Source organism: Gastrolobium bilobum, unplaced genomic scaffold, assembly GCF_033153095.1.
Source record: "Gastrolobium bilobum isolate Gb01-03AN ecotype WA unplaced genomic scaffold, APGP_CSIRO_Gbil_v1 utg8716, whole genome shotgun sequence".
Taxonomy (NCBI): Eukaryota; Viridiplantae; Streptophyta; class Magnoliopsida; order Fabales; family Fabaceae; genus Gastrolobium; species Gastrolobium bilobum.
Window position 1 is genome coordinate 7,810 of NW_026897638.1, and position 26,956 is coordinate 34,765.

The 26,956-nt window shown below is 40.5% G+C and overlaps 1 protein-coding gene across 1 annotated transcript; it reads left to right on the plus strand.

The window, feature by feature from the left end:
- Positions 1-14,177: 14,177 nt before the first annotated feature.
- LOC133308918 (uncharacterized) lies at positions 14,178-14,657 on the plus strand. The gene has a single exon (XM_061509654.1). The coding sequence runs from the start codon at positions 14,178-14,180 to the stop codon at positions 14,655-14,657; it is 480 nt and encodes a 159-aa protein (XP_061365638.1).
- Positions 14,658-26,956: the final 12,299 nt, after the last annotated feature.

Consider the following 26,956-nt stretch of genomic DNA (forward strand, 5'->3'; position numbering starts at 1 on the left):
AATAGAATTGACACACATGACATGATTATCTGCTGCATTGCACTGATTTAGAACTGATGATGATAAACTGCTTTTGAACTTATATTGCACATGTAAGTGAGCTTGGGGTGGAAGATCCTTGAGGACCTCTTGCCTTACTGAGATTTTTTGTTTAGAGATCTCACCCCACGTTTGGGGAATGCTTATTTCAGGTTCAGGTAGTATGGTGACTGATGCCTCTGGCGGCAGGAGGCCAGAGCTTAGCTGATTATGACATTTATGTTGTATTGTTGTCATGACTAGATTGGATGTTGTTTATGTTTTCTGCTCTTTATGATTTGGGTTGAGACTTTCTATTGGGCTTTGTTGCCTTATTTGGGTGAGCATAGGAGTTGTCCATGCCACTATGTTGTTAGTACCTTTAGTCTGAGTTGTATAAGCTGCTAGTTGGTCCGGTCTACGTGTGGTAGTTCCGTGACTAGAGACATACATTATGTTATTTTAATTAACGAGGTATTTCAGTTAGCTGTTTTATTGCAATTGTATACAGGCGATGTTTTATTAATTGATTAATAAGCAAGTTGGTAATGATATTGACTTCATAATGGAAAAGAAAAAGATATTCCGCATTTTTAATTAAGCGCAACTTAATACGATAGTATGATAACATTACCGGATATATATGGGTTGTTACATTTATGGTATCAGAGCAGTAGTTTGAGTGAAAAGCCTGTATGTATTGCAATAGCTAGGATGTTTGGTTGTGTCTGTCTTGTGTGTTTACTCCGTCGAATTTTATTATGATAATGCATATGTAATCACCTTGCGTGGGCCTGATCAACTCATAATTTGTGTAACTTGTGCAGAGTCATGGTAAGGTCCGGGAGAACACGAGAGACTTCTGAGGATCAATCCGATCCTATCCTGACTGCATTGGTTGAGATGCAGGCGGCTAGGTTAGCCGATCGAGAGGCCACTAGATTGGCCAACGCGGCAATGATGGATGCTGTTCGCGAGGCGAACCGGATAGCCGCAGAGGAGGTTCGAAGTGAACCGGAAGACTACTGAGGATGTCCTCGAGGCGAACAGGATGGCGAACATGACGATGATGAGAGTCATGTTGGAGGAGATGAGGATGTCCGCCGCCGCCTCCACCTAGTGTTCGGGATGAGAGCCTGAGTCACATTGGCAGTGCTGCTCATGTCGCTGAGACGAGGGAGACTCTTGTAGAGCCTGTTGAGGATCGTGATGTGATAGATCGCCGGCTGAATGCTTTCAGGAAGCATAAACCACCTGTGTTTGAAGGGTCTTTGGATCCTATTGCTGCGGCGAGATGGCTGGAGTCGCTGGACAAGATATTTCGGGTCATGCAGTGTACAGACCCACATAAGCTGATGTTCTCGACTTAGATGCTGGAGGGCGATGCCCATGAGTGGTGGACGAACACCTCTCGTGCGTTTGAGATGCAGGGTCGTGTTTTGACGTGGTCATTCTTCGAGGAATGCTTCTTGGGAAGATATTTTCCCTACGATGCGCAGGAGAGGAAGCAGGGGGAGTTTGATCGATTGGTTCAAGGCTCGATGTCTGTTGACAAGTACCTAGCCAAGTTGAATCAGCTTGTGAAGTTTGCGCACTTCCTGATGGTTCCTCCTACTCTGATGTTTCTGGCTGCTAAGTTCCGCAGAGGACTTAGTGAGGTGATTGCTGAGCATATTGCTGGAGTTGCTTCGAGGGATTTTGGTACACTGGTTCAGCAGTGTAAGGACATTGAGGATGTCTGCATAGCGAGCAAGGTCAAGAAGGCCAAGGTCGACGAGACCAAGGGGACTGTTAGTTCTACTCCTGCTCCTACTTCTTGGAAGGACAAGAAGTTTGCTGGGAAGGGCAAAGGTAAACAGTTGGCGACTAGGCAGGCGCCTGGTCAGTTCAAGAGGACAGCTTCACAGCAGGGGAGTTTTGCTAGGCCTCCTTCCACTCCGAGATGTGCGGGGTGCGAAAAGGAGCATGCTGGTCGTTGTGCTTCGAGTCAGTTGATCTGTTTCAAGTGTGGCAAGGAGGGCCACTTCTCTAGAGACTGTCCGTCATCGACGGCGAGAGCTGCAGCTGTTCAGGCAGTTCCTTTGCAGATGGTTCCGATGGCTTCTACTTCGGCACCTGCGGAGCCACCTTCTGTTGGGCGTGTGTACACCTTGGATAGGCAGCAGTCGGACCGCGCTTCGAACCTTGTTAGAGGTGCTGTGTCTATTGGTGGTATTGCTGTTGATGTATTGTTTGATTCCGGGGCTACGCATTCGTTTGTTACTACCCCGATTGCTTTGGGGCTTGAGTTGCCCATGTCTGAGCTTTCTCCACCGTTGCGGGTGACTACCGCCACCGGAGAAATATGTGATTCTACCACTGTACATCGCGATGTAGCGTTTCAATGGGATGGCCGTGAGTTCTCGGTAGATCTGATAGGATTGCCGATGGCCAACTTGGAGATTATTCTGGGCATGGATTGGTTGTCTAGAAACTGTGCAATGATTGATTGCTGAGCAAAGCGTGTGGTGATGTCTCCGTGTGATTCCACAGCTAGTTCATCGCCATATATTTCATTGCTGCAGGCTAGGAAGGCCTTGAGAGCAGGGGCATTTGGTTATGTCATGTTGGGAGGTTTGGTGAGTGGGACACAGGAGGATATCACTGGCATTCCTGTGGTGGGGGAGTTTCTCGAGGTGTTTCCTGAGGAGATTCTTGAGTTTTCGCCACAGCGGGAGATAGAGTTCTCCATTGAGTTGTTGCCTGGTGTGGGGCCGATCTCTTTAGCTCCATATCGGATGTCGCCACCGGATTTGGCTGAGCTGAAGAAACATATAAAGGATCTTTCAGCGAAAGACTTCATCCGGTCGAGTGTGTCTCCTTGGGAAGCACCGGTCATCTTTGTGAAGAAGAAAGACGGGACAATGCGATTGTGCACCGACTATCGGCAGTTGAACAAGGTGACGATAAAGAACAAGTATCCCCTTCCTCGGATTGATGATCTGTTGGATCAGCTCAGGGGTGCTTGCGTGTATTCCAAGATTGATCTCCGGTCCGGATACCATCAGATTCGGGTGAAGCCGGAGGATGTCCCTAAGACCGCGTTTCGTTCGAGATACGGTCACTTTGAGTATTTGGTGATCCCGTTTGGACTCACCAATGCGCTGGCAGTGTTCATGGATTACATGAACAGGAGTTTCCAGCCGTATCTGGATCAGTTTGTGATCGTCTTTATTGATGACATTCTGATTTACTCCAAGACTGAGGAGGAGCATGCGGAGCATCTGAGGATTATTCTGCAAATGCTGAAGGAGAAAAAGCTTTATGCTAAGCCTTCTAAGTGTGAGTTTTGGATCAAATCAGTCAAGTTCCTTGGGCATGTGATTTCAGCGGATGGAGTTGCAGTGGATCCCAACAAGATTGAGGCCGTGCTGGATTGGGAGAGGCCCAAGACAGTTACAGAGGTGAGGAGCTTCTTAGGTTTGGCAGGTTACTATCGGAGGTTCATCAAGGGTTTCTCCACGATGGTTCTTCCTTTGACTCGCCTTACCCGAAATGAGACTCTATTTGCGTGGACTCACGAGTGTGAGGCGTGCTTTCAGGAGTTGAAGGAGAGATTGACTACTTCACCTGTGTTGGTCCTTCCTGATCCTTAGGAGCAGTTTGAGCTTTACTGTGATGCTTCTGAAAAAGGGCTGGGCTGTGTGTTGATGCAGTCTGGTAGAGCTGTTGCTTTTGCTCTGAGGCAGTTGAAGCCTCATGAGGAGAACTACCCGACTCATGATTTGGAGTTGGCTGCGATTGTGTTTGCTTTCAAGATTTGGAGGCATTACCTGTTTGGTATGCAGTTTGCGGTGTTCAATGATCACAAGAGCTTGAAGTATCTTTTTGATCAGAAAGAGCTGAACATGAGGCAGAGAAGATGGATGGAGTTTCTGAAGGACTACGACTTTGAGTTGAAGTACCTTCCTGGCAAGGCCAATGTGGTAGCTGATGCTTTGAGTCGGAAATCCGTGAGTCTATCCAGTTTGACGATGGGTGACTTCGACCTTATAGAGAAGTTCCGAGATCTGAAGGTGACAACCTTGTTTGGGGGTGCACTTCTCGAGATGGAGACTGTGAGAGTCAGGAATGAGCTTATAGAGAAGATCCAAGAGGCACAAGTGCAGAGAGAGTGTCTCGACTACGTGAAGAACCAAGACAGTGTGTCTTGGAATGAGGATGGACTTCTGTTGTTTCAGAAGCGTGTTGTGATTCCTCGAGGTCCTTTGACCGAAAAGGTTATGGCGGAGGCCCATAAGGGACAGTTTACTGTTCACCCTGGTGCTACAAAGATGTACCAAGACCTGAAAAGGAATTTCTGGTGGCCAGGAATGAAGAAGGACATAGCTGTGTATGTGTCCAAGTGTTTGATCTGCCAGAAGGTGAAGATTGAACACCAGAAGCCGTCTGGTAAACTTCAACCTCTTGAGATTCCGGAGTGGAAATGGGAGAGCATTTCCATGGACTTCGTTGTGGGTTTGCCGAAGACTCAGGTTGGCTGTGACTCGATATGGGTCATTGTGGACAAGCTGACGAAGTCTGCCCATTTTCTTCCAGTGAAGGTGAGCTTCTCTACTGAGCAGTTGGCCAAACTATATGTTCGTGAGATCGTGAGGCTTCACGGGGTGCCCGAGAGTATCATCAGTGATAGGGACCCGAAGTTCACATCTCGGTTCTGGGAGGCGCTGCAAGGAGCTTTTGGGACTCAGTTGAGACTGAGTACAGCCTATCACCCTCAGACTGATGGACAGACTGAGCGGACTACCCAGACCTTGGAGGACATGTTGCGGGCTTGCACGTTGGAGCAGGGCTCGGCATGGGATAGGTACCTTCCATTGGTGGAGTTTTCGTATAACAACAGTTTCCATGCTAGCTGGGCATGGCACCCTACGAGGCGCTCTACGGTAGGAGGTGTCGCACACCTACCTACTGGTCTGAGGTTGGGGATCGTGAGTTGTTTGGCTTGGACTGTGTCCAAGATACCACCCTGCAGATCCAGATGATCAGGGAAAAGCTGAAGCAAACGCAGAATCGCCAGAAGAGTTACTACGATGTCAAGCATCGTCCACTGGAGTTCAGTGAGAGTGAGCATGTGTTTGTGAGACTTTCACCTGTCACCGGTGTTGGACGGGCACTCGGAGTGAGGAAGCTGAGCCCGCGGTTTATTGGGCCATACCAGATCCTTGGTAGAGTAGGACCTGTTGCCTATCGGCTTTCCTTGCCTCTGAACCTAGCCAACATCCACGATGTGTTTCACGCGTCTCAACTTCGCAAGTATGTAGCGGATCCTTCGCACGTGGTGCAACCGGATGATGTGGAGGTTCGGGAAAACTTGAAGACTCCTGTCGGAGCAAGATCATTCCGATGGTCAAAGTGCAATGGTCAGGAAGAACTCCTGAGGAGTGTACCTGGGAGCGAGAGGACGAGCTTCTCCGACAGTATCCCGACTTCCGAGACAAGTATATTCTGATTTTGAGGACAAAATCCTAAAAAGGTGGGGTGAATGTAAGAACCCGCACCGTTAATTAAGGAATTTAATTAAGAAATTATGAGAAAATAGGAAATGATTCCATAATTGACCCTAATAATTATTATGAGGCTCTAATAATTATAGTAAGTGAGTAAGAATGCTGAAAGTCGCTTTTCGGAAGAAAAGTGCAGATACCGGTTCTGCTAGTCGGTATAAAAGCGTACCGAAAAGGTATCCTGCAAAATTATAATAAGTGCATGATAATTACTAGAATAATATGTAGGACTTGGAAAACGAGTTTCAAGTCAATATAATGAGAACTGGTGCCGGAAACTGGTACTGGCTATGAAAAGCGCGTACCGGAAAGGTGCTCCGAAAATTATAAGAAAAATATGATAATTCTTGTAAAATTGAGTAGGTTAAGAATCCAAAGTTTGGGATTAAAATGATAAGCGTAGCAATTAAAGCTAATACTGTGTGTTAGTGACTTAACCGCATATAAATAGTGCTTGACACTAAACCTTAGGATGATTCTTCAGCCACTCTACGTGTAACTTGGAGGCCAGCTGCTGCCACCACCTTCCCTTAGCCTTCCATGCTTGTTTTGTGCAAAGTCTTCATCTTTTCTTCTTTGTTTCACCATCTAAACACTTGGTTGAGTGTGTGCGAGCTTTGTGAAGAGGGTGAGTGCTCCATTCTGAGTTGTGGTTGTTGTTAGTGAGGGTGTTGAGGGGCTGAGTTGGTGTTCCTTTGGTGAGAGCTCTTGTTATTGGCTTGTGAGCTTCAAAGTGTCAACCTTTAGTGAGAAAGAACCTAGCTTGTGTTGTCATTTTTGTGTTCCTTGAAGGTCAGACCTGTAGAGGCAGTGTGGTTAGCTCCAAGAGCCATTGTTGCTCTGTTTTGAGCTTTGGTAAGTGTCACCAACCTTGATCTTGTGTTTTGATGTTTAAAAGAGGTGTCTTGGTATGTTTAATGAGTTAAACAAGTAACCAACTGTCATATGAACCTCAATGAACCTTAAGATGAATGTTTAAGCTTCTGGAAGTGTTAAAAATGGAACCTTGGAAGGATATCTTCGCGAAATGCAGAAACTACATTTTGTCGCGAAATATCCAGATATTTGCCCGTGGAATATCCGGATATTGATATCCGGATATGGGGATCTGGATATCCGGATATTGCCAGATTGATATTCGGATATTGGATATCCGGATATTGCCTGTGAGATATCCGGATATTGCATATCCGGATATGTCCCCGAGGAATATCTGGATATTCTGGGTTTGCGAGGAACAATAGCGTACTATTCACCCAGAACCGATCTATGGGTTTGTGGACCCTAGTTTGAGGAAGTTGAACTTCTGTAATTAATTAATGTAAGTCAGAATCATGTGATTAAGGGCTTATGGCTTGTGTGAAGCCTTAAGACGTAAAACGTAATGGAAAGACGTTGTCTTAATATTGTATGCTTGTGGTGCATGTTTATTGATATATTATTGGTCCATAACAGATTGTGAATCTGCTGTGTTTGGACTTTGAGCTGTGGACTCTTGGCTTTGGGTGTTAGATTGCAAGGTAAGCTTTCATGTCCTCGGCTTAGCCATGTTGTGGTTCCACCATGTCCCATGGGGGTATGGTTATATGCATGCTGTGTTAAATGATTTGATATATATGAATTGCTGTTGAGCTTTATGTGTTAATGGCTTTTAATATGCATGTGTTGTTCCATCTTGACGGTAAGCCTGAGTATGTGGCGTCTTATAATACGGTGATCCGGGTTGATACAAGCGGCGTCTTGTACTTATTGTGGGGTTGTAGACATACATCCTGAATTTCTCTAGCCAGTAGAATAGAATTGACACACATGGCATGATTATCTGCTGCATTGCACTGATTTAGAACTAATGATGATAAATTGCTTTTGAACTTATATTGCACATGTAAGTGAGCTTGGGGTAGAAGATCCTTGAGGACCCCTTGCCTTATTGAGATTTCTTGTTTAGAGATCTCACCCCACGTTTGGGGAATGCTTATTTCAGGTTCAGGTAGTATGGTGACTGATGCCTCTGGCGGCAGGAGGCCAGAGCTTAGCTGATTATGACATTTATGCTGTATTCCTGTCATGACTGGATTGGATGCTGTTTATGTTTTCTGATCTTTATGATTTGGGTTGAGACTTTCTATTGGGCTTTGTTGCCTTATTTGGGTGAGCATGGGAGTTGTCCATGCCACTATGTTGTTAGTACCTTTAGTTTGAGTTGTATAAACTGCTAGTTGGTCCGGTCTACGTGTGGTAGTTCCGTGACTAGAGACATACATTATGTTATTTTAATTAATGAGGTATTTCGGTTAGCTGCTTTATTGCAATTGCATACAAGCGATGTTTTATTAATTGATTAATAAGCAAGTTGGTAATGATATTAACATCATAATTGAAAAGAAAAAGATATTCTGCATTTTTAATTAAGCGCGCTTAATACGATAGTATGATAACATTACTGGATATATATACGGGGTGTTACATTGTTAGTACTGCTGAAAGACAGATGGACTCTACTGTCAAGGATCAAACAGAATCACACACTCACCTCACCTTCATCATACACCATCTGGTCAAACCAAAAAGGACAAGGAACGTACTCCAAAAATGAACAACAAAAGGACAGAAGAAAGAAAAACATAGAAAAGGGGAACAACCATTCAAAAGAATTCAAGAAATACCAGACAACCTTCCTCCAAAGGTGGAAAAAGGTACAAGCAAAAGTGTTCCCCCAAACAGAAAAAGTCCAAGTTCAAAGGCACGAAAGCAAACGTTCCTTGACCCACAAGTCAGACCACCATTCTTCCACACTTCCATACACTCATCCACCAAAGATCCTTGGGAGGGAAGACATCTGTACTTCGTAGGAAAAGTAGCAGAAAGACAAGTTCTGAAGAATCACATCCAGGAATTGACAGAGCTAACACCAACCCATGAGTGACAGTGAGACAAAAGATCAGCAACCTTATCTTATCTGGGGAAGAATCCTCTTACTGTTTAACTATGGGGAGTAGCTTATTTTTTGAAAAGTTCATGATTGCTCACTGGCTCAAGTTTCTTTCTGTTGAGCTATTCTTTGAAATTGGGCAACCCAATATAATATTTCTGAGTTGTTTGAGGACAACCAACAGTTTAGTTTTGGGGTGTTTGATGGGACGTAAATTCGTTCCCATCTAAGCCCATTTTAATGGCAAAATACCACATGTTCCCTCATCTGATGAGCAACTTCGGCATGAAAATCACTTATTTTACACATTTGTGACAAAAACACAGCGGGGGAACAGATGGTAACGTATTCCTTTAAAATATATTAAAAGGGAAACGGATTGAGACGCATTTAATGCACCTGCTCCACTCATTTAATGCCTCTGTACACTTTGCAGGTGACGTAAGGTTAAAGTCCTCTAAAAGCAGAGGCGGTGCACCAACTGAGTAGCTGGAATCGTGAAGAGCAGAGAATCAAGAGTTCTCATTGGCTGAAAAGAAAAGCAAAGCATGGGAAGGACTGCAAACAACGGCTAATCATCACCAAATCCTGTTTCATCCAGCAATTTGCGCAATCTTCACGCTCTGCTGCCACCATCCCGTCTCTGTCAAGCAACTAGCTCCAAAAGATTTACAACATTGCCATTCCTCTTCCATCTATAAATAAGACCACCCCCACACAAAAACACCATAGAATCCTGGAGGGTTTGAAGTCCGAAAGGAAGAGATCACCTAGTAGTAGTAGTTAGTAACTTAGTTTTATTTTAAGTTGTAACTATAGTTAAGTGACAACCCATCTCTGTTCTCTGTATCAACCCTTAAGACTCCTCACGAGCATCAACCCATCTTTCTCCATTTTCTATTTCTTTTGTAAACTATCTTTTCAATTAATATAAGTGTTTTTCTCTTCGTTCCATTCGTTATCTCTTAATTGAATCTTGGGTCTATGGGATTTTAGTTGGGAATAATTTTGTTTAAACTATCAGCCATGAGCTGAACTATCTGTGGAACGGGTGAACTGTGAAACTCTTAAAGAACTATTTTCAAAACTCTTGACTGAAGCTTTTTGTATTTCTTTGGCTAAGTAAGCTATATTCATTGTGTACCAATGGAAATTGGGCACATACTGAGAAAGGAACTTCCATAAGGAAGGGATTTCAGACAGCTTAGCCATTGGGGAAGGTAGTGTTATGGCAAAAACACTACTGATCACCTTAGGAATAAGGGGTCAACTCGTCCATTTTAAGGTTCTGTTCTAAGTACCTGTTGGAGTCAAGGGAGCCATAGGAATATGGAAACTTGTGAGCCATCTAGTCAATGAGCTGAGGAATCAGAATTGGCAGACAAGAAACTGGGACAAAACTAAAAAGTGCTAAGTCTTGAGCAGAGAAAACAGCCCCTTTAAGAGTGGAGCAGTAAATCTGTTCCTTTTGTTAAACTGTTTTAGCTACCACCCTGTTGTCTCTTGATTATAGTTATTTCTTTTTTAGTAGTTTTTACTTTATTTAATCTTGCACTTATAAAATCCCAATGATTATTATCTCACCTTCTTCTAAACAGGAAGGATCACATACATAACGCAGCGAGCAATTGTTTGTCACCAGATTGAACTTACTGTTCCTGAGGAACGTTGTCAAGACAGTAGGGAACGTTTGACCAGACAGTTCATTTACTAACTTTTCTTCTCATCTTCATTCTTTATAAAACAGTATAAGACAATAATTAGGACTCTATCCTTATAGGAACGATAATTTAGGCACTAATACTCTCTTTATTACTTGATGCGTGTACTTGCGCACTTAGGTTAGAATTAAGGGAACGAATCTGTGTTCTGCAAGAACAGAGGAACGTCCCCTATCAGAACTTACATTTTTCCACCATCAGGAAACCACCCAACATGTGTCAATGGAGAAATGGTTAAGTAATTTTCATCAGATTTTTGAATAAATTGGTCTAAGGCTCAAAAGGGCTAACAATGGAAAATTCTTCTAGGTAGGCTGTTTGACTCTAAGTTAACAAGAATAAAATGTGCCTTTATCATGTCAGTAATGCATGCAAGCTAGAGAAACAGTTCAAGTTCTAGAAAACCACTACAGTGAGGCCTCTCTGAAAAATTTTACTGTTTAGGCTCAATTCTCACAGGTTTAATTCACGATAGAATGTAATTTCAAAATTTCACATCAAGCATTATCCAAAAATTATTCATCAAAGCAGTTATACAAATGAGCAATTATCACTCTCAGATTATCTAAAAATTAATGCTCCACAGATATCATGCTTCTTATGATTCAATCTATTTAATTACTGAGTAAGCTTTTGCAAAATCTATGAATGCTTGTTCAGGAATTCACTATTTTATTTTTTTTTATTTTCTAAAATTTGAAAAAAATTGAATTATAATAGCAGAAATTAAAAAAATCAAAAAGATTGAGATATCTCTCCTGAATTATCATTGCATTCCTATTGAGTGTGTCTATTCCTCAGGCAAAGCATGCTATACAACCAATTCCCAGATTTAGAATCTTGTTATCCTCAGCAATAACTCTAAACTAGATGTGAAGCAATTCTGCGTACTCAAAATACACATATAGATCAAAACAAACTAGCATGATAATATCAACAGGAAGTACCAAAATGTGAGTTATATCTCAATACAGTACCAAAAGAAATAAAAGAAACTAAAAGTCTAGAAAATAAGACAAGAGATGGAAAAGAGATGGTGGTGAAACAAGAATGTGTGGTGCTAAATTTCTCATTAATGGTGGTATCATCTCCTGTTGCCTTTGGCCTCATTTGCCTTGTAGTTGTACTCTGAAAAAAAAAAAATCTCAATGGCATATAAAATTCAACATATAGGGCCTGTTTGGTGCGATGTATAGGATAAGACCTGATAGTATAAGCCCTGATAGTATAAGCCCTGATAATATAAGACCTGATTAAATTTTAATACTATACAGTGTTTGACATGATATTGTATAAGATAATGTATTGTGTAAGATACTACTATCCAGTGTTTGGTAATGCACTGTATAATACTAGATTGGATAAAAATAAATAATTTTGACAAAAATACCCTTTAATAAAGAATTTATATAATTTCTCCAAATATTAATTTTTATAAAACTCTATCAATCAGTGTCCAAAAAATTTATTAATTCATGATTACATTTGGTATTTCTTTATCTTTTGAGCACCAAACGAGTCACCTAAACTGACAGGAATGAAGATTTAACAATCAGACCTCTTGCTATAGCTGTCAACGAAGCATGGCATCATGTGGTAATGCTACCATTTGCTGAACAAACATAACAATAGTCTTAATTTTAACAAGCCATTAGTTCCAAACAGCTTAATAATATTATACTAGACAAAGATATGGTACCAAGATCCTCCAAAGTTGAGGGTTTTTTTCCTTCTTACCAACCTTAGCTGGTATGCAGATTTAGCCACTCTTGATCATTCATAACAAGACCAAACTCCCAGGAAATCTGAAAGAAATATGCAAATTTCTAAAAAGCATTTTAATCAAATTAATTGTCCTTGAATATCTTGCAACCCACATGACTATACTGTTATACATGATCAAATACATATTTATCATTTTAGCTTTGTTCAAGAACCATTGCATAACAATGATCATTCGTTAATTACTTAGTCATCATCCCAAAGTTGGTGCCACCAAATAACATAAATATGTGAAAAAACCAAGTGACTCTCTAAAACCAAACAGCATTCTGAATGACAGAAGCTTACTAAGTTATTTACTATTGACATTTTACATTGAAAGTTCCACCAATGTCACCAATTGAATCAGACAATTCATCCCTAAATGATAATAGTAACAGGCAAAGGAACACTTTAGGATGCAAATGTTTTGAACTGGCAACATACAAGAAAATAAAAAATGCGTGCACAAACAAGTAACATCAACTCGAACTCTCAAAGTCACAATTGAAGAATGTACAATGAATAACCTAAAAGGCATACAATTGATTATGAAAATGAAGCAAAATTACAAAGAAGAAAAAAAGAGGGACAGTGATGCCTATTGCCTAGTTATTCCCTAATACCTAATACAACTGTACACCTGCAATTGTAACAAACTTCAAACCTATACTCATGTTAGACCCACAATAAAATTCAAGGTACAACTTGACAAATTTCTTGAGCCCTATCTCCAAATTAGTGGTAGATCTGTACCTAAGGTCCTTGTGAACCAAACTAATATTGGCATGGGTGAACTTAACATCTCCATTTCTCGGCATAGGAAGCACCTATTCTTTGCCTTGGTTTTCAGAAGCTTCTCCATTATGTTGACAAGCCTTCAAATTGAGACTGTAAACGGAGCTCGTGGAAGCCCAAACAATGGCGAGATGAGGGTTCGCCGATTTGCACGCTTCTAGAAGGCTCACGAACCCTAAGATGTTGCTGTGCAGATAGGATCCAGGATTCTGCATAGTGTAGCGGACCCCAGCCTGCGCCGTGAGGTGCATCACGTGGGTGAACAGCACCACGTCGAAGAGCTTTCGGAGGAGTGCGGCGTCGTTGATTCACCGTCGAGGAAGAATATGCCGGTGCATTCGAGGAGCTTCTGGCGAGCTCGTTTGAGGTTAGGGTAGTAGCAGCTATGGGGAAGAAAGGAGAAGAAGGGTTGTAATGGGTAAAAAAAATATGGTATATGATTAGCCTTATACATTAATTCTTTATCAGGTCTAATCCCACCCTTGTAGACCTGATTAAGTTATACATCATTTTGATGTATTAAGGGGTTATGATGTATAAGCTTATACAATACGATGGTCACTCCAAACAACTGAGATTATCATAATGTATAGTATAAGCTTATACTATCAGGCCTTATACGTCGCACCAAACATGCCCATAAATATCACAGACATGTCAACCAATTCCCAAATTTATTGTGAACAATAAATCACAATCAAGAGCGAGACCTGTACTCCTCAATTATTCAGCCAATATTTCCAATTTCATGTGGAGTAATGCTTATGTAAGAACAAACAAGAAAAAAAAATCTAAAGAACTCAAAACTCACATTTAACAAAATGCAATTTAAAATCTAAGAAACCTTAGCTTCTAATTTGCATCAATAATTAACAAACTCCACAATTAAAAGTTAATTGAGAAAAGGTAGATGGCAGGTCACCTTATCTTGGCCCATGATATCAGAAAAAAATAACGACTCCAGACACAAATGCACAATGGACCGAATTGTGAAAGGGTTTGATAATGGTGTGTCTTTGGGGCTGCGTGTGGAAGGGTTTGTGAAAAATAGAAAAAATTAAAAATAAGAAAAGGAAAAAATAAAAATAAATGGACGGTAGATTAGGGGTATTTGGTTGGGGATGGAAGGAAGAGGGTGTAGGTATTAATATTTGTATTTTCATTTCTATTAGTTGTTATTTCTTTATTTCTTTTTCTGTTTTGTAACTGCCTTGCTGGCTCATGCATGTGGCTGAGCACTTTTTTAGCATTCTGTTGGCTTTTCCTTTGCTGATATAAACTACCTCTTGTACGACCTTTCATTTTCAATCAAAGATGAATATTCAGTTTTCCTTTCATAGTCTTTTTCTTCCTGTTAATTAATATGGTATCAGAAGTTTTCGTGTAGCCCTTGCCTTTTCCATGGCTCGTGGCAACACTACCGCTGCTCGTCCCTCAGATTCTTCTTCTGGTCAGTCTCCTTCCATGGAGGACACTACCAGTCCTTATTCCTTACAGGGAGGGGACCACCCTGGTCTGATCCTTGTGGTCACACCCCTTTCTGGATCCAACTACAATTCTTGGAATCGTGCCATGCTTTTGGCCCTTACTGCCAAGAACAAGTTAATTTTTGTTGATGGTTCCTTACCTCGACCACCTTCTTCAGATCTCCTTTTTTCTTCATGGAATCGATGTAATTCCATGGTCATCTCTTGGATTTTAAACTCTGTCTCTAAGGATATCTCTGAGAGTCTTCTCTATTTTTCTAATGCTTTTGAGGTCTGGACTGATTTAAAACTCGCTTTGCTCAGGCCAATGGTCCTCAGATTTTTCAGCTTAAGCAACACATTTCATCTCTGTGTCAAGGTTCTCTTGACATTAATAGCTACTATGGCAAGTTAAAGGTCCTCAGGCCATTGTGCTTGTGGTGCTCTTCGCGACATGAACAATCGCCGGGACCAGGATCATGTTCTTCAGTTTCTGATTGGGCTCAATGACTCCTTCTCCGCTGCTCGCGCCCAAATTCTATTGATCGACCCTTTGCCATCTCTTGCCAAGGTCTTTTCCATGGTCATTCAGGAAGAGCGTCAACGACATATCTCCGTTTCTTCTGCTGCACCGCCTGCTCCTGACACTCCGTTCTTGGGTTCTATTGCTCCTGCTTCTTCTTCACCGGCGGCCATGGCGGTTTCGACTCAGCGTCGCCAACGTCCTCTGTGCACATACTGCAACTTTTCTGGCCACACAAGGGACAAATGTTTTAAGCTTCATGGGTTCCCTCCTGGTTACAAGCCCAGGAACCCAAAGCCCAGTTATATCCCACATTCATCGCCGGCCCATTTCCCTCATACACCACAAGCCCATTTCCCTCATACACCACAATCCCAATTACATCCTACTCCTCATGCACTTTTTACCCATTCGGTGGCCCCTCACCCAAATCTCTCAAAATCTTATCCTATCACCAACCCTGTTACCTCATCCACCGACACACCTCTAGCCTTTACCCCCACTCAATATAACCAGCTGATTTCCCTCATCCACCAGAGTTCTGCTGTCCCCTCCGTCGCTCCTTCCGTCATCGAGTCCTCCGCCTCTCCTTCGGTGGCTCCTTCGGTTGCTAGCTCCAATGATAACTCTTCTCTTTCTTTTCCCCGTTCTTGTTGGGTCTTAGATACTGGTGCCACGCACCACGTTTGCATGAGCACTGATCTTTTTGTTTCTTTTTCACCTTCGACCTCTTTGGTCACTTTTCCAAATGGTTCTTCGGATGCTGTCTCAGCTATTGGCACTGTCCCTCTCTCTTTTAAACGTTCTGTGTGTTTCTTCCTTTTTATTTAACTTACTTTCCATTCCTTCTCTAACCCGTGATTCCTCTATCATGGCTAATTTCTGTGATTCTTGTTGTTTTCTTTAGGACCGTGTTACGGCCAAGCTGATTGGGATTGCTAAGAGATGTGGTGACCTTTACATTCTCGATTGCAATTTTCTTTTTCCCCAAACAGATGTTTCCCCCTCCCCTTGTTTTTCTGTTGTTAATTTTCCTCCTCCCCTATGTTCTTCAATTTCTGTTAAGGACCCTGTTTTATGGCATTCTCGCTTGGGTCATTTATCAGTTGCTGTTTTAAATTCAATGAAAGATGTTTTGGGTTTTTCTGGTGTTTTACCTGCTTCTCATCACTGTGCTGTGTGTCCCTTAGCCAAACAGAAACGCCTTCCCTTTCTGTTAGACCCCAAGCTCTCTGCCTCTCCCTTCATGCTTGTGCATTGTGACATTTGGGGTCCCTTCAACACTCACTCTGTTGAAGGTTCTAGGTATTTTTTAACCTTAGTTGATGATTCAACTAGGTTTACCTGGATTTATTTCCTTCGAAGGAAATCTGATTTTTCTTCAATTTTTCCATCCTTTTATACTCTTATTCTTACTCAGTATGGTCTTCCCATTAAATCCATCAGGTGTGACAATGCTCTTGAGTTTCTTTTGCCTTCTTTTTATTCTTCCAAAGGCATTCAAATCTTTCATTCCTGTGTTGACCGTCCCCAGCAGAACTCTGTGGTTGAACGAAAGCATCAGCACCTTCTTAATGTTGCTCGCTCCTTACATTTCCAGTCGAATATTCCTCTGCAATATTGGCAGGACTGTGTTCTTACAGCTGCTTACCTCATAAACAGGACCCCCTCTCCTTTACTTTCTTCTCACTCCCCATTTGAACTACTTTGACACAAACAACCATCCTATCACCACCTCCGTGTTTTTGGCTGTCTCTGCTATGGCTCTACACTTCCTAAACATAGACATAAATTCTCTCCCCGTGCCTTACCGGCTGTTTTTCTTGGTTATCCCCCTGGGTATAAGGGCTACAAACTCCTTGACCTTCAATCCAACTCCACCTTTATTTCCCGTGATGTTACCTTTTTCGAAACAATTTTTCCTTTCAAAATTAGTTCCCTTTGACTCCTTTACCTGCTGATTTTTTTCATTTACCTGCTTCTTCTTCTGCAGCCCCTCCCATCCCTGTTTCTGCCCCTCCCTCCTTAAGGCCTCACCGTAACCGCACTGCCCCTGCCCGTCTTGATGACTATATTTGTTCCACCTCTACCTGCCATCCTATATCTAGTTCTGTTTCATACCATAGGCTGTCTCCTTCACACACAGCCTTGGTTAATTCCATTTCTGGTCATTATGAGCCTTCCTCTTACTCTGATGCTTCTCAGTTACCCGAATGCCAGTCTGCTATGGCATCTGAGTTATTGGCTCTTGAACAAAACAAAACTTGGTCGGTTGTTTCTCTACCTCCTGGTATGAATGCTGTTGGTTGCCGTTGGGTCTACAAAGTAAAATATAATTCGGATGGTTCCTTAGAGAGGTATAAAGCCCGCTTGGTGGCTAAGGGATTTACCCAGCAAGAAGGTGTGGATTTCATGGACACTTTCTCCCCTGTTGCAAAATTGACCACTGTAAGGGTCATCCTTGCTCTTGCTGCCTCTTATAATTGGACTCTTGTCCAGCTTGACGTTAATAATGCGTTTTTTCACGGAGACTTGCTTGAGGAGGTTTACATGCACCTCCCTCCTGGTTATTCTTCCAAGCTCTCTTCTCTTCCTCCAAATGTTGTATGTCGTCTGCACAAATCATTATATGGTCTTCGGCAGGCATCCCGACAATGGTTTGCCAAGTTCTCCTCTACCTTGCTGCATCTTGGTTTTACTCAGTCTCAATCTGACCATTCTTTGTTTACTCATTCTACAAAGACTTCATTTACTGCTATTTTAGTGTATGTTGATGATATAATTGTTACTTCTAACAATCCCATTGAGGTGCAACAGGTTACTACCCTTTTACACAGCAGGTTCAAATTAAAAAATCTGGGCTGTTTGAAATACTTCTTGGGTCTTGAAGTTGCTCGTAATTCTAAGGGCATCTCAGTTTGTCAACGCCACTATGCCTTACAGATTTTAAAAGATTCTGGTCTCATGGGCTGCAAACCGAGGAGTACTCCCATGGACGCTGGTTTAAAGCTCTCTCTTAATACTGGTGAGCTTCTGCCTGATCCCTCTATCTACCGCCGGCTGATTGGACGTCTACTCTACCTCACCATCACAAGGCCGGATCTTTCCTATGCTGTTAATCATCTCAGTCAATTTATGGCTTCTCCGCGTCTGCCTCATCTTCAAGCAGCTCACCGCTTACTTGGGTACTTAAAGCACACTGCTGGCCAAGGCCTTTTCTTCTCCTCTTCTTCTCCTATGCAACTCAATGCATTTTGTGACTCTGATTGGGCTTCTTGCCCGGATAGCCGTCGATCCATCTCTGGTTTTTGTATTCTCATTGGTGATTCTCTCATCTCTTGGAAGTCTAAGAAGCAATCTAATGTGTCTCGATCTTCCACAGAGGCAGAATATCGTGCCATGGCTAATGTCACTTGTGAGTTATTGTGGTTGTTTTCTCTATTTCGGGATCTCCATATTCTTCATCCAGGACCTGCACATCTGTTTTGTGACAACAACTCTGCTCTTCATCTTGCTGCCAATCCGGTTTTCCATGAGCGCACGAAGCACATTGAGATTGATTGTCACCTTGTTCGGGAGCACATCCTTAAGGGTCGTTTGAAGACATTCCCAGTACCTTCCTCCAAACAATTGGCTGATCTGTTTACTAAAGCTCTCTACCCTTCTCAGTTTGCTGTTTTGTTGTCCAAGATGGGAGTATTAAACATATACTCTCCATCTTGAGGGGAGCTATTAATATTTGTATTTTCATTTCTATTAGTTGTTATTTCTTTATTTCTTTTTCTGTTTTGTAACTGCCTTGCTGGCTCATGCATGTAGCTGAGCACTTTTTTAGCATTCCGTTGGCTTTTCCTTTGCTGATATAAACTACCTCTTGTACGACCTTTCATTTTCATTCAAAGATGAATATTCAGTTTTCCTTTCATAGTCTTTTTCTTCCTGTTAATTAATAGTAGGCTTGGGTCTTGTGGTCCGAAGAAGAAGGAGTGGCTGATGGGTCGGTGAATGGATTTCGGTGGAAGCTTGGCTGTGGGGACCAGTTGGTAGGTTGATGACCGATTGGGTTTGGGTTCTTGGGCGTGTCCAAAGAAGAAGGAGAAGGAGACATGGTGGACCGGCAGTGAGTAAGGAGGGGATATGATGATGGTGTTAGGTGGTGGAGGCTTGAATCGGTTGAGGAAGGAACAAGATGGGGGCTGTGATTTTGAAAAGGAGGGACGGTGAAAGGTCGATTGGTGTGGCTGGGTTCTAAAAAAAAATAAAAATAAATTTTAAGGCAAGGAGATGGCTATGGAGGAAGGGGGGTGGTGGTGAGGGAGATGGATCTTGGTTGGAGATGAGGGAGAGAATGGTTGTGGGTTGTGGAGGTTGGTGGTTCACCGGTGGTTCTCGGTGGTTGTGCGATTATGAAAGGTTGAAGGTGGAGTAGATTTGGGATATGGAGGGAAGATGATGGGAGGAGAATGGTGGTGACCGGTGGTTGGAAGGAGGAAAAGAGAGGGAGGTTATGCGGTGGTGGCTCGTGTGGAGTGTGGCTGAGGTGTGTGGTGGTGACCGGCGGTGATGGTTGGACGAAGATGGGAGGCTGTTCACCGGTGCTGGTCGAAGATGGTGGTTGGGGTGGGGTCTGAGGGTTTCAAAAATAAAAATAAAAATAAATAAAAAATAAAAATAAAACAATTAATATGTAACCAACCCACTTAAGGAACCTGTATCCCCATGCACAGAAAGCACATCGAATTGGCGTTTGGTACGCCAAACTGGTGTGCGGGTCGCGGACGGAGTTGGTCTCGTATGTGGAGGTTTGATACGCCAATTTGGCGTATGAGGTGTACTTTTCTTTTCTCACAAATTGTTCACTCACATGAAATTTTCACAACCACGTTAAAATACACCCTCTCTTAAAAAAAATTAATTTTTTTTAATAAACTAAAATAAAAATAAAAAATAAAATTAACCAACAGAACAAAAATAATAAAAAATTGAAAAACTTATTGGGTTGCCACTCAATTAGCGCTTGTTTAACGTCATGAGCCTGACATTGACGGATGATCAAGGTGGCTTGTAGCAAAGAATCAAAGCTGGCTTTTTCTCCTTGGTCATAGTCATCTTTTTAGATTTCTTTATTTTAACCTTGGGTTTGCTTTTGGTTCTTAATAAATGAGGATTCTTGAGCTTTGTTCTTCCATTTCCTTTGTCTTCAACAAATTGTGCTTGTACATCTGAGGGAAAAATTGTAAGTGATGAAGAATTAATTTTAAAATCAAGAATACTTACTTGGACTCCATCCACCTTATGAATTGCCTCATCTTTTAGCTCATCTACTACTACATCTGTGGTGGCCATGAATGGTTCTTCAAGAAGGTGAGCAAAAATATGTTCCACGTCTATATCAATGACTGCAAAATTTTCTCTGTACTCAAAGTTGCCCGCTTTCACTAATACATTTTCAGCAATATTAACCAACACTTGAATAGAGCGATCAGGTAATTGTAGAGTCATCTTTGCAGATCTTATATGCCTTATTCCCATTTTCTCTAATAAGGTTATTGACACTTGATTCGCATTAGTCTCAACATCACATAAGGCTTGCTCAACATGTATGTCTACCATGGGGCCAGGGGTGTTAGTGCTTCTTTTGTTGCATGCATCAATTGAATTCATAAGATTAGCTTCCTCACATTCTTCCTCATTTGAAGATATCATCTCTAGCTCCTCACAGTCTGCATCTTCTTCAGTTTTATACTCCTCCAATTCAAGTGTTTCATCATGAGAATGTAGGAGGGTAATCACCATTGGTGAGGGGGTCTCTTCCTTATATGTTCCATCTTCTTGCTCTTCTCTTACTTTAAAATATTCTTCAACTTTGGATTCTTCTTCTGTAGTAGATTCCTCCTCGGTTTCGAATTCTTTAGTAGCTATTGTCACATCCGGATCCTTCAAGTATGAATTTCCCTCAACGTCTTCAGTGAGTTGCTTGAGAAGAGGTGCGACATTTTCTATATAATTCTCTTGAGCTAGAATAGATGACTTCTTCTCAGTTTCTTGCTTAACTATTGGCTGGTCCTTGAGTGCTTGGTATTCGGCGTAAACCACTCTCTCGATCAACGCAAGAACTTCATCAAAACTCCTAGTGTAAAGTGGTATTCCATCTGCTAAATCTAATTTTATTCTTGAAAGTCGGCACATACCGCTATATAAAATGCGAACAAATTCTCAATCATCAACTGAGCATTTTCTGCATAATCTCTTAAGTCTACACCAAGCTTGATATAGATGTTCTCCATCTTTTTGTGTGAAGGAGTCGATCTCCTTTTTAGTCTTTGTGGCTTTGGATGATGGAAAATATTTGCTCAAAAATATGAATTCTATCTCCTTTTATGTGGTGATGCTTCGTCGAGGTTGAGACTTCAACCACGTTTTAGCTCGACCTTTCAGAAAGAAGGAAAACAATGGATCTTAATGGAGTCTTCAGTAGCTCCGTCTATCCTTATGCCACTGCAGAAATTCAAAAATTTATCTATTTGATCATGAGGATCCTCTGAATATTCACCCCCAAAAAGTTTTGCATTTTCAATGTAGAGCAATTCTTCCTCCAAATCTAATGGAATTTCAAATTCAACCATGATGGTAATAGTACATCATAGAGAACAATTTTTTTTACAAAAATAATAAAAAAAACCGAAAAAAATAAAATGAGATAAATATAAAAAATTTAAAATTTAAAAAAATATATAATATAAAAAAATCCAATCATAAAGATCTAAAAGCTACGAACAATAAAAAAATAAAATAAAATAAAATGAAAAAAATATTATGCTATAAATTATTAGCAAGAAGAAAGAAAAAGGTGGTGGAAAAAGGAATAAAAATCTTGAATTAAAATGAAGAAGTAGTGAAATATTGTTTGAGAGTTAACTGAACCTTGAATTGAATTAAATGTGTTTCAATCTCACACAATAAAATTAGCTACTTTTCAAATATTCCTACCCCTAAACCATGCCACGTTACAACCTTAAAAAGACCTTTTGATCAATTTTTGCATGTTATCTAGGCTCCTCATCTTTAGGAATTTGAGAATAAGATCAAGCCTATAGTAGTGCTATTACACTCATGGATTGAGTGATTATACCCCAAACACTTGAGTGATGAGTGTATTGTTTATCTTAGTGAGGGGTATTCAAGTTATATTCTAATTTCCTTTTTGAAACTTAAAAGTCTTGTTTGAAATTCTCAATACTGAAAATCATTCATGCTTAGCATAGTACTCTCATGAGCTTCTGCTCTAAATTATTTATTTTGATGCAATGTTATGTTTGAATTTTATGTGTCTCTTCTCACAAGGTTACGTTCCTGCTTCATAGTGTTTATTCTAGTTTATTGCTGAGGACAACAATGTCTAAATTCCCTGCAACTGCCAAAAACTTGTTGCGAAATCGGCAAGTATACCGTTCGTTTCAAGTAATAAAGTGATAACGAAGAATCACTGGTCTATTGAAATACTTTCATTGTTTATTTGTTTATTAATGTATTCGTAAAGCTCCGTTTGAAGTATTTGACAAGTGAAAGGAATGTTTACTTTCATTGTTTGTTAAATACAGATGACTTTTAGGGAGAAAAAAATATTACTTTCACTGATACAAAGTGTTATATGTCTTTATTTACAATGAAAGTAATTGCTTTGACACAATGCCAATATGGGTCAACGAGTGAGTTTACTCCATTTGAGCAAGCTCCACAACTAGTTCTTTTCGATCTTGGCCTCTGATGTGCCTCTGGCAAGTGTGTTTTTCTGTGTTAAAATTGATAAGAATTGAGTCATAAGAGAGCAATTTAAATGACATATTTGCTAAATATATTGATTCTTTCTTCTCAATTATACTTTTCACTTATTGGTTGTGCTTTTACAGGAAAAAGAAGTAAAAATTATAAAAACCTGTTGACACAAACCAGCGCTGGATTGGAAAGGTTACATAGTACAAATGCCAGAGAAATGGCGCGGACTGGCACCAAATTGGCGCAGACTCGCGCCAGATCACGGAAACTACAGCGGAGGACTTGTGCATGGCGCCACTAGGCGCCCAAACATGAACTTGGCGCCAAGTGGCACCCAAAGTGAAGATGAAATTGGCGCCACTAGGCGCCCAAAATTAGAAGGAAGTTGGCGCCAAGTGGCACCCAAACTACAAAGGGTAGCGCCAACTGGCGCCGGTCCACGCAATCAGGTCCGACTTTTCGTATTCGAGGCAGTAAGTTGGCGCAAACGTGCGCCAAACCGGCGCCAACTGGTGCCGGGTTGCGGGATAAAAGTACCGTGTTATCTCGGGGGTATTTTTGGAAGAAGGAAAAGAGTCCTATAAATAGGATCCTTTTGACAGAATTAAGTATTCAGACCTATTTCTTCAGAGGAGGCCGACGGCAGAGCTCTGAAGGATTCTTCCACAGTTCTTCTTCTTCATCTATTTCTCTGTAATTTTATGCTTTTGAATATTGAATTATTTTTAGCCATGATTATGCTTGGCTAGTTTTCTTTTATTGTAGTTAGGGTCACGAGCCCTATGTGAACCCTTGTTACGATGGATTGATTTAGTTTTATTCATTTATATAATTATCTTTGTCTCTACCTTGTGCGTATTTTCTATTTTCTTTATTAGAACTGATCAATCTGATAGTTGGGAATAGTTTGAGGGTTAGAACCCTAGATAGGAATATTGGGGTTTTGATCTTGAAAGGGGGTAGGACAACAATTGGTATGCATGCTAGGAATAGATGTGTATTTAATTGCGGATGCTTAAATTATTGCGTTCATTGCTTAATACCATGAGGAACATTGCAAGGAATTGGGGTTCCAATTGGGGATTAAAGGGTTAACCTTGCAAGGAATTGAGGGTTAACTAATAAATATTTTTAGATAATAATTTATCCGAGTAATTATATGAATAAATATTGTGAATCAATCCAAAGTAAGAAGTGGGGATCATAAGGTGAGTGCGCTCTAGCTACAATATTTTTCTCATATTTTTAAAATCAATTCTCATTATTATTATTTTATTTCTCTTAAATAAAAATTCAAAAACAAGTCTTTACTTTTATTTCTTATTGTTACTAAAAGTCGATTTCCAAACAACAAACCGAGTTTTCCAACTTAAGGGGACTGGTTATTGTAGTACTTGGTTTACAATCCCTGTGGAGACGATACTCTACTTACTTTCTATATTACTTGTGCGATCAGTATACTTGCCGGAGAGCATCAGCCTCTCCCTTGAAAACACACTGCAACAAAAGCACATCAAGTCAGAGAGGTATCTCAATAAGTAAAACAAAAAAAAAGACTAGTAAGATTGCCATAAAAAACGTGTCATGATTATTAAAGATCTCATCCATGCTATCAGAAAAGATACAAAAAAACTAACACGTCAGAAATTTGAAGATTTCAATTAACATTGCCTCAATAATATCCAAATTTTAATTACAGACAGGACACGCTATATTTTATCAGTCAGTATGTTACCAATTTCTCATAAATTCATCTGGCCCATTTATCGAAAGTTGGCAAAAAACCATTTCAAACGAAATTTGTAGTCTTAGTATATGAGTTCTTATGCTGTACACCAGGAGTGGAAAATAGAACAAATATTTGGTACATTGTTCGTATTGAAAATCATCATAACCCCATATGACACTCATAATAAACAGTGAATAAGAAAAGCAAATAAATAAGTAAATTCATAAATAAATTTAAATAACATGATAGATTAGGGAATTGACAAACATGATAGATTACGGCACTGACGAACTGTAACAGAATGACATCAAAAAATTCCTACCTACCGGTGGTGGAGCATGGGTGCAGCAGAAAATGGTGGAGGGAGCAATGAACACCCAACAAGGAGGACGAGAAGGGCTACCGGCGAGGAAAGAGAACAACCACGAACGCGAATGAGAAGAACTATGAGGGAAAACTGAAGAATCAAAGTGATGATGTGGCTGCCACGATGATACTATTGATGATTCCACGTCAGCATAGTTTTGATGATAACAAACAAGTCAAAGAAGATTGCTTGAAGGTGAAGCAACATCCAAAAGAAATCAAATCAAGAAACATGCAAGCCAAGCATCAAGTCATGTCCAAGATCTCAATGGTATATTTATCTAGGACTTAGGAAAATGTGTAAAAGTGTATAGTATTATAGCATTGCATAAGCTCAAGTCATACACATCATCATATGCATAAATGAATCTTGAACTAACAAGTCAAACATGCATCTAAAGGTTTTTCAAATGACTTAAGCAACAAAAAAAAGAATCATGGCATTATAATAGTTACATATTCATGGCCTTATACATCCGTTAAGAAAAGTCAAATCAAGTGGTTTAAATCGTTCAAAATTGGTTTGGAAAGAGTACTTACATAAAATATACTTTTCTAGTTAATTTCCATAACCAATCCTATGCTTTACAAGTCATAGAAACCATATTGAAATAAAGGAATTTTCGAAAATGTGTAAAAAGGTCACTGCCATGAAATATCCGGATATCAATCTCCGGATATCTGATACTGAATATCCGGATATCACATATCCGGATATGTGCGCGATGAATATCCGGATATCTACTGTTTAAACGGCTATAATCACATATCCGGATATGTGTTCGATGAATATCCGGATATCTACTGTTTTTAAACGGCTATAAACGGCTAGTTTTCGAATTGGGTGCCTATATAAACCCCCCTAACATCTCAAATACACACAATTCGGTCATTGATCATTTACCAAGTCTTTATCACTCATTCTAGCTTGCTTTTGCTCACATATTACTCATTTTGATCATTGCATAGACTTGAGCTTATCTTTGTTGTTAGGCTATACACCTACTAGTTCTTCAATTTGTAATATCTGTACTTTGAGAGTACATATCCACTCTTTATCACCTTCATCTTACTTCTTGAATCAAAAAGGGAGTGAACCCTTGTGTTGGTCTGCCAAGAGACAGAAGTCTTGGAAAGGGGAGTGAACCCTTGTTAGTCTACCAAGAGACAGAAGTCTTGAGAATTTGTAAAGGTTTGTCAAGCACCCGTGAAGCTTGATCGTTAGTGAAAGATTTGATCGAGCGACTTCAGTCTGGACGTAGGTCACAGTGGTAGTGACCGAACCAGGATATATCAAGTTTGCAAATCTCTCTATCCCTTATCTCTTGCATAAGCATTGATTAATCATTTGAGCATATTTAAATTCATATCTCATCAAATATTTACCTGATCTATTTTTCTGTTATTTAGTCACTACACACTGTAAATTATTTAAATTAAATAAATTGGCTTTGAAAAAGAAAAGTAAGGCATTTTAATAGAAATATTTTTAAAACTCAATTCACCCCCCTCTTGAGTTTGAGGCCACTTGTCCAACAAGTGGTATCAGAGCTTGGACTCTTGTATAAAAGGCTTAACCGCTTCAAGAGAAGTAATGGTCTCTTTGAACAATGATATGCCTCTTGAGGGAACTTCAACTTCAAGACCTCCCTTCTTTAATGGTACAAATTATGCTTACTAGAAAAGTCGAATGCAAATCTTCCTAGAATCAAATGATTTAAGAATTTGGAACATTGTTGAAGAGGGATATAAAGTCCTAACCAAAAAGGATGAGAGCAACAATAATGTTCCAAAGAATGTAAAGGAATTTTCAGAGGAAGAAATTACAGAAGCAAATTGGAATGCTAAAGCTAAAAACTTAATCACCAACGCTTTAGGAAGAGATGAATATTTTCGTATAGCTTCCTGTAAAACCGCAAAAGAAATGTGGGATGTGTTAGAAATAACGCATGAAGGAACTAGTGAGGTTAAGGTCTCTAAAATTCTAGGATTAACTAGAGAATTTGAACTATTTGAAATGAATGATGATGAAACCATACAAAGTATGCAAAAGAGATTTACTCATATCATCACACATTTAGATGCATTAGGTTCTACATACACTAACTTTCAATTAGTTACGAAAGTTTTGAGAAGCTTGAACAGGGACTGGCAACCTAAGGTGACAGCTATTTGTGAATCAAAAGACTTGAAGACCATGTCCATTGCCACACTCTTTGGAAAACTTCAAGAGCATGAATTAGAACTGACAAGGCTAACTTTGAAGGAGCAATCCAAAAAGAAAAGCAAAGGAATGGCTCTCCAAGCAATAAGCTCAATC

Coding starts and splice junctions, on each gene's coding strand:
- LOC133308918 (XM_061509654.1), top strand. CDS start 14,178: ATGGCTCGTGGCAACACTACCGCTGCTCGTCCCTCAGATTCTTCTTCT.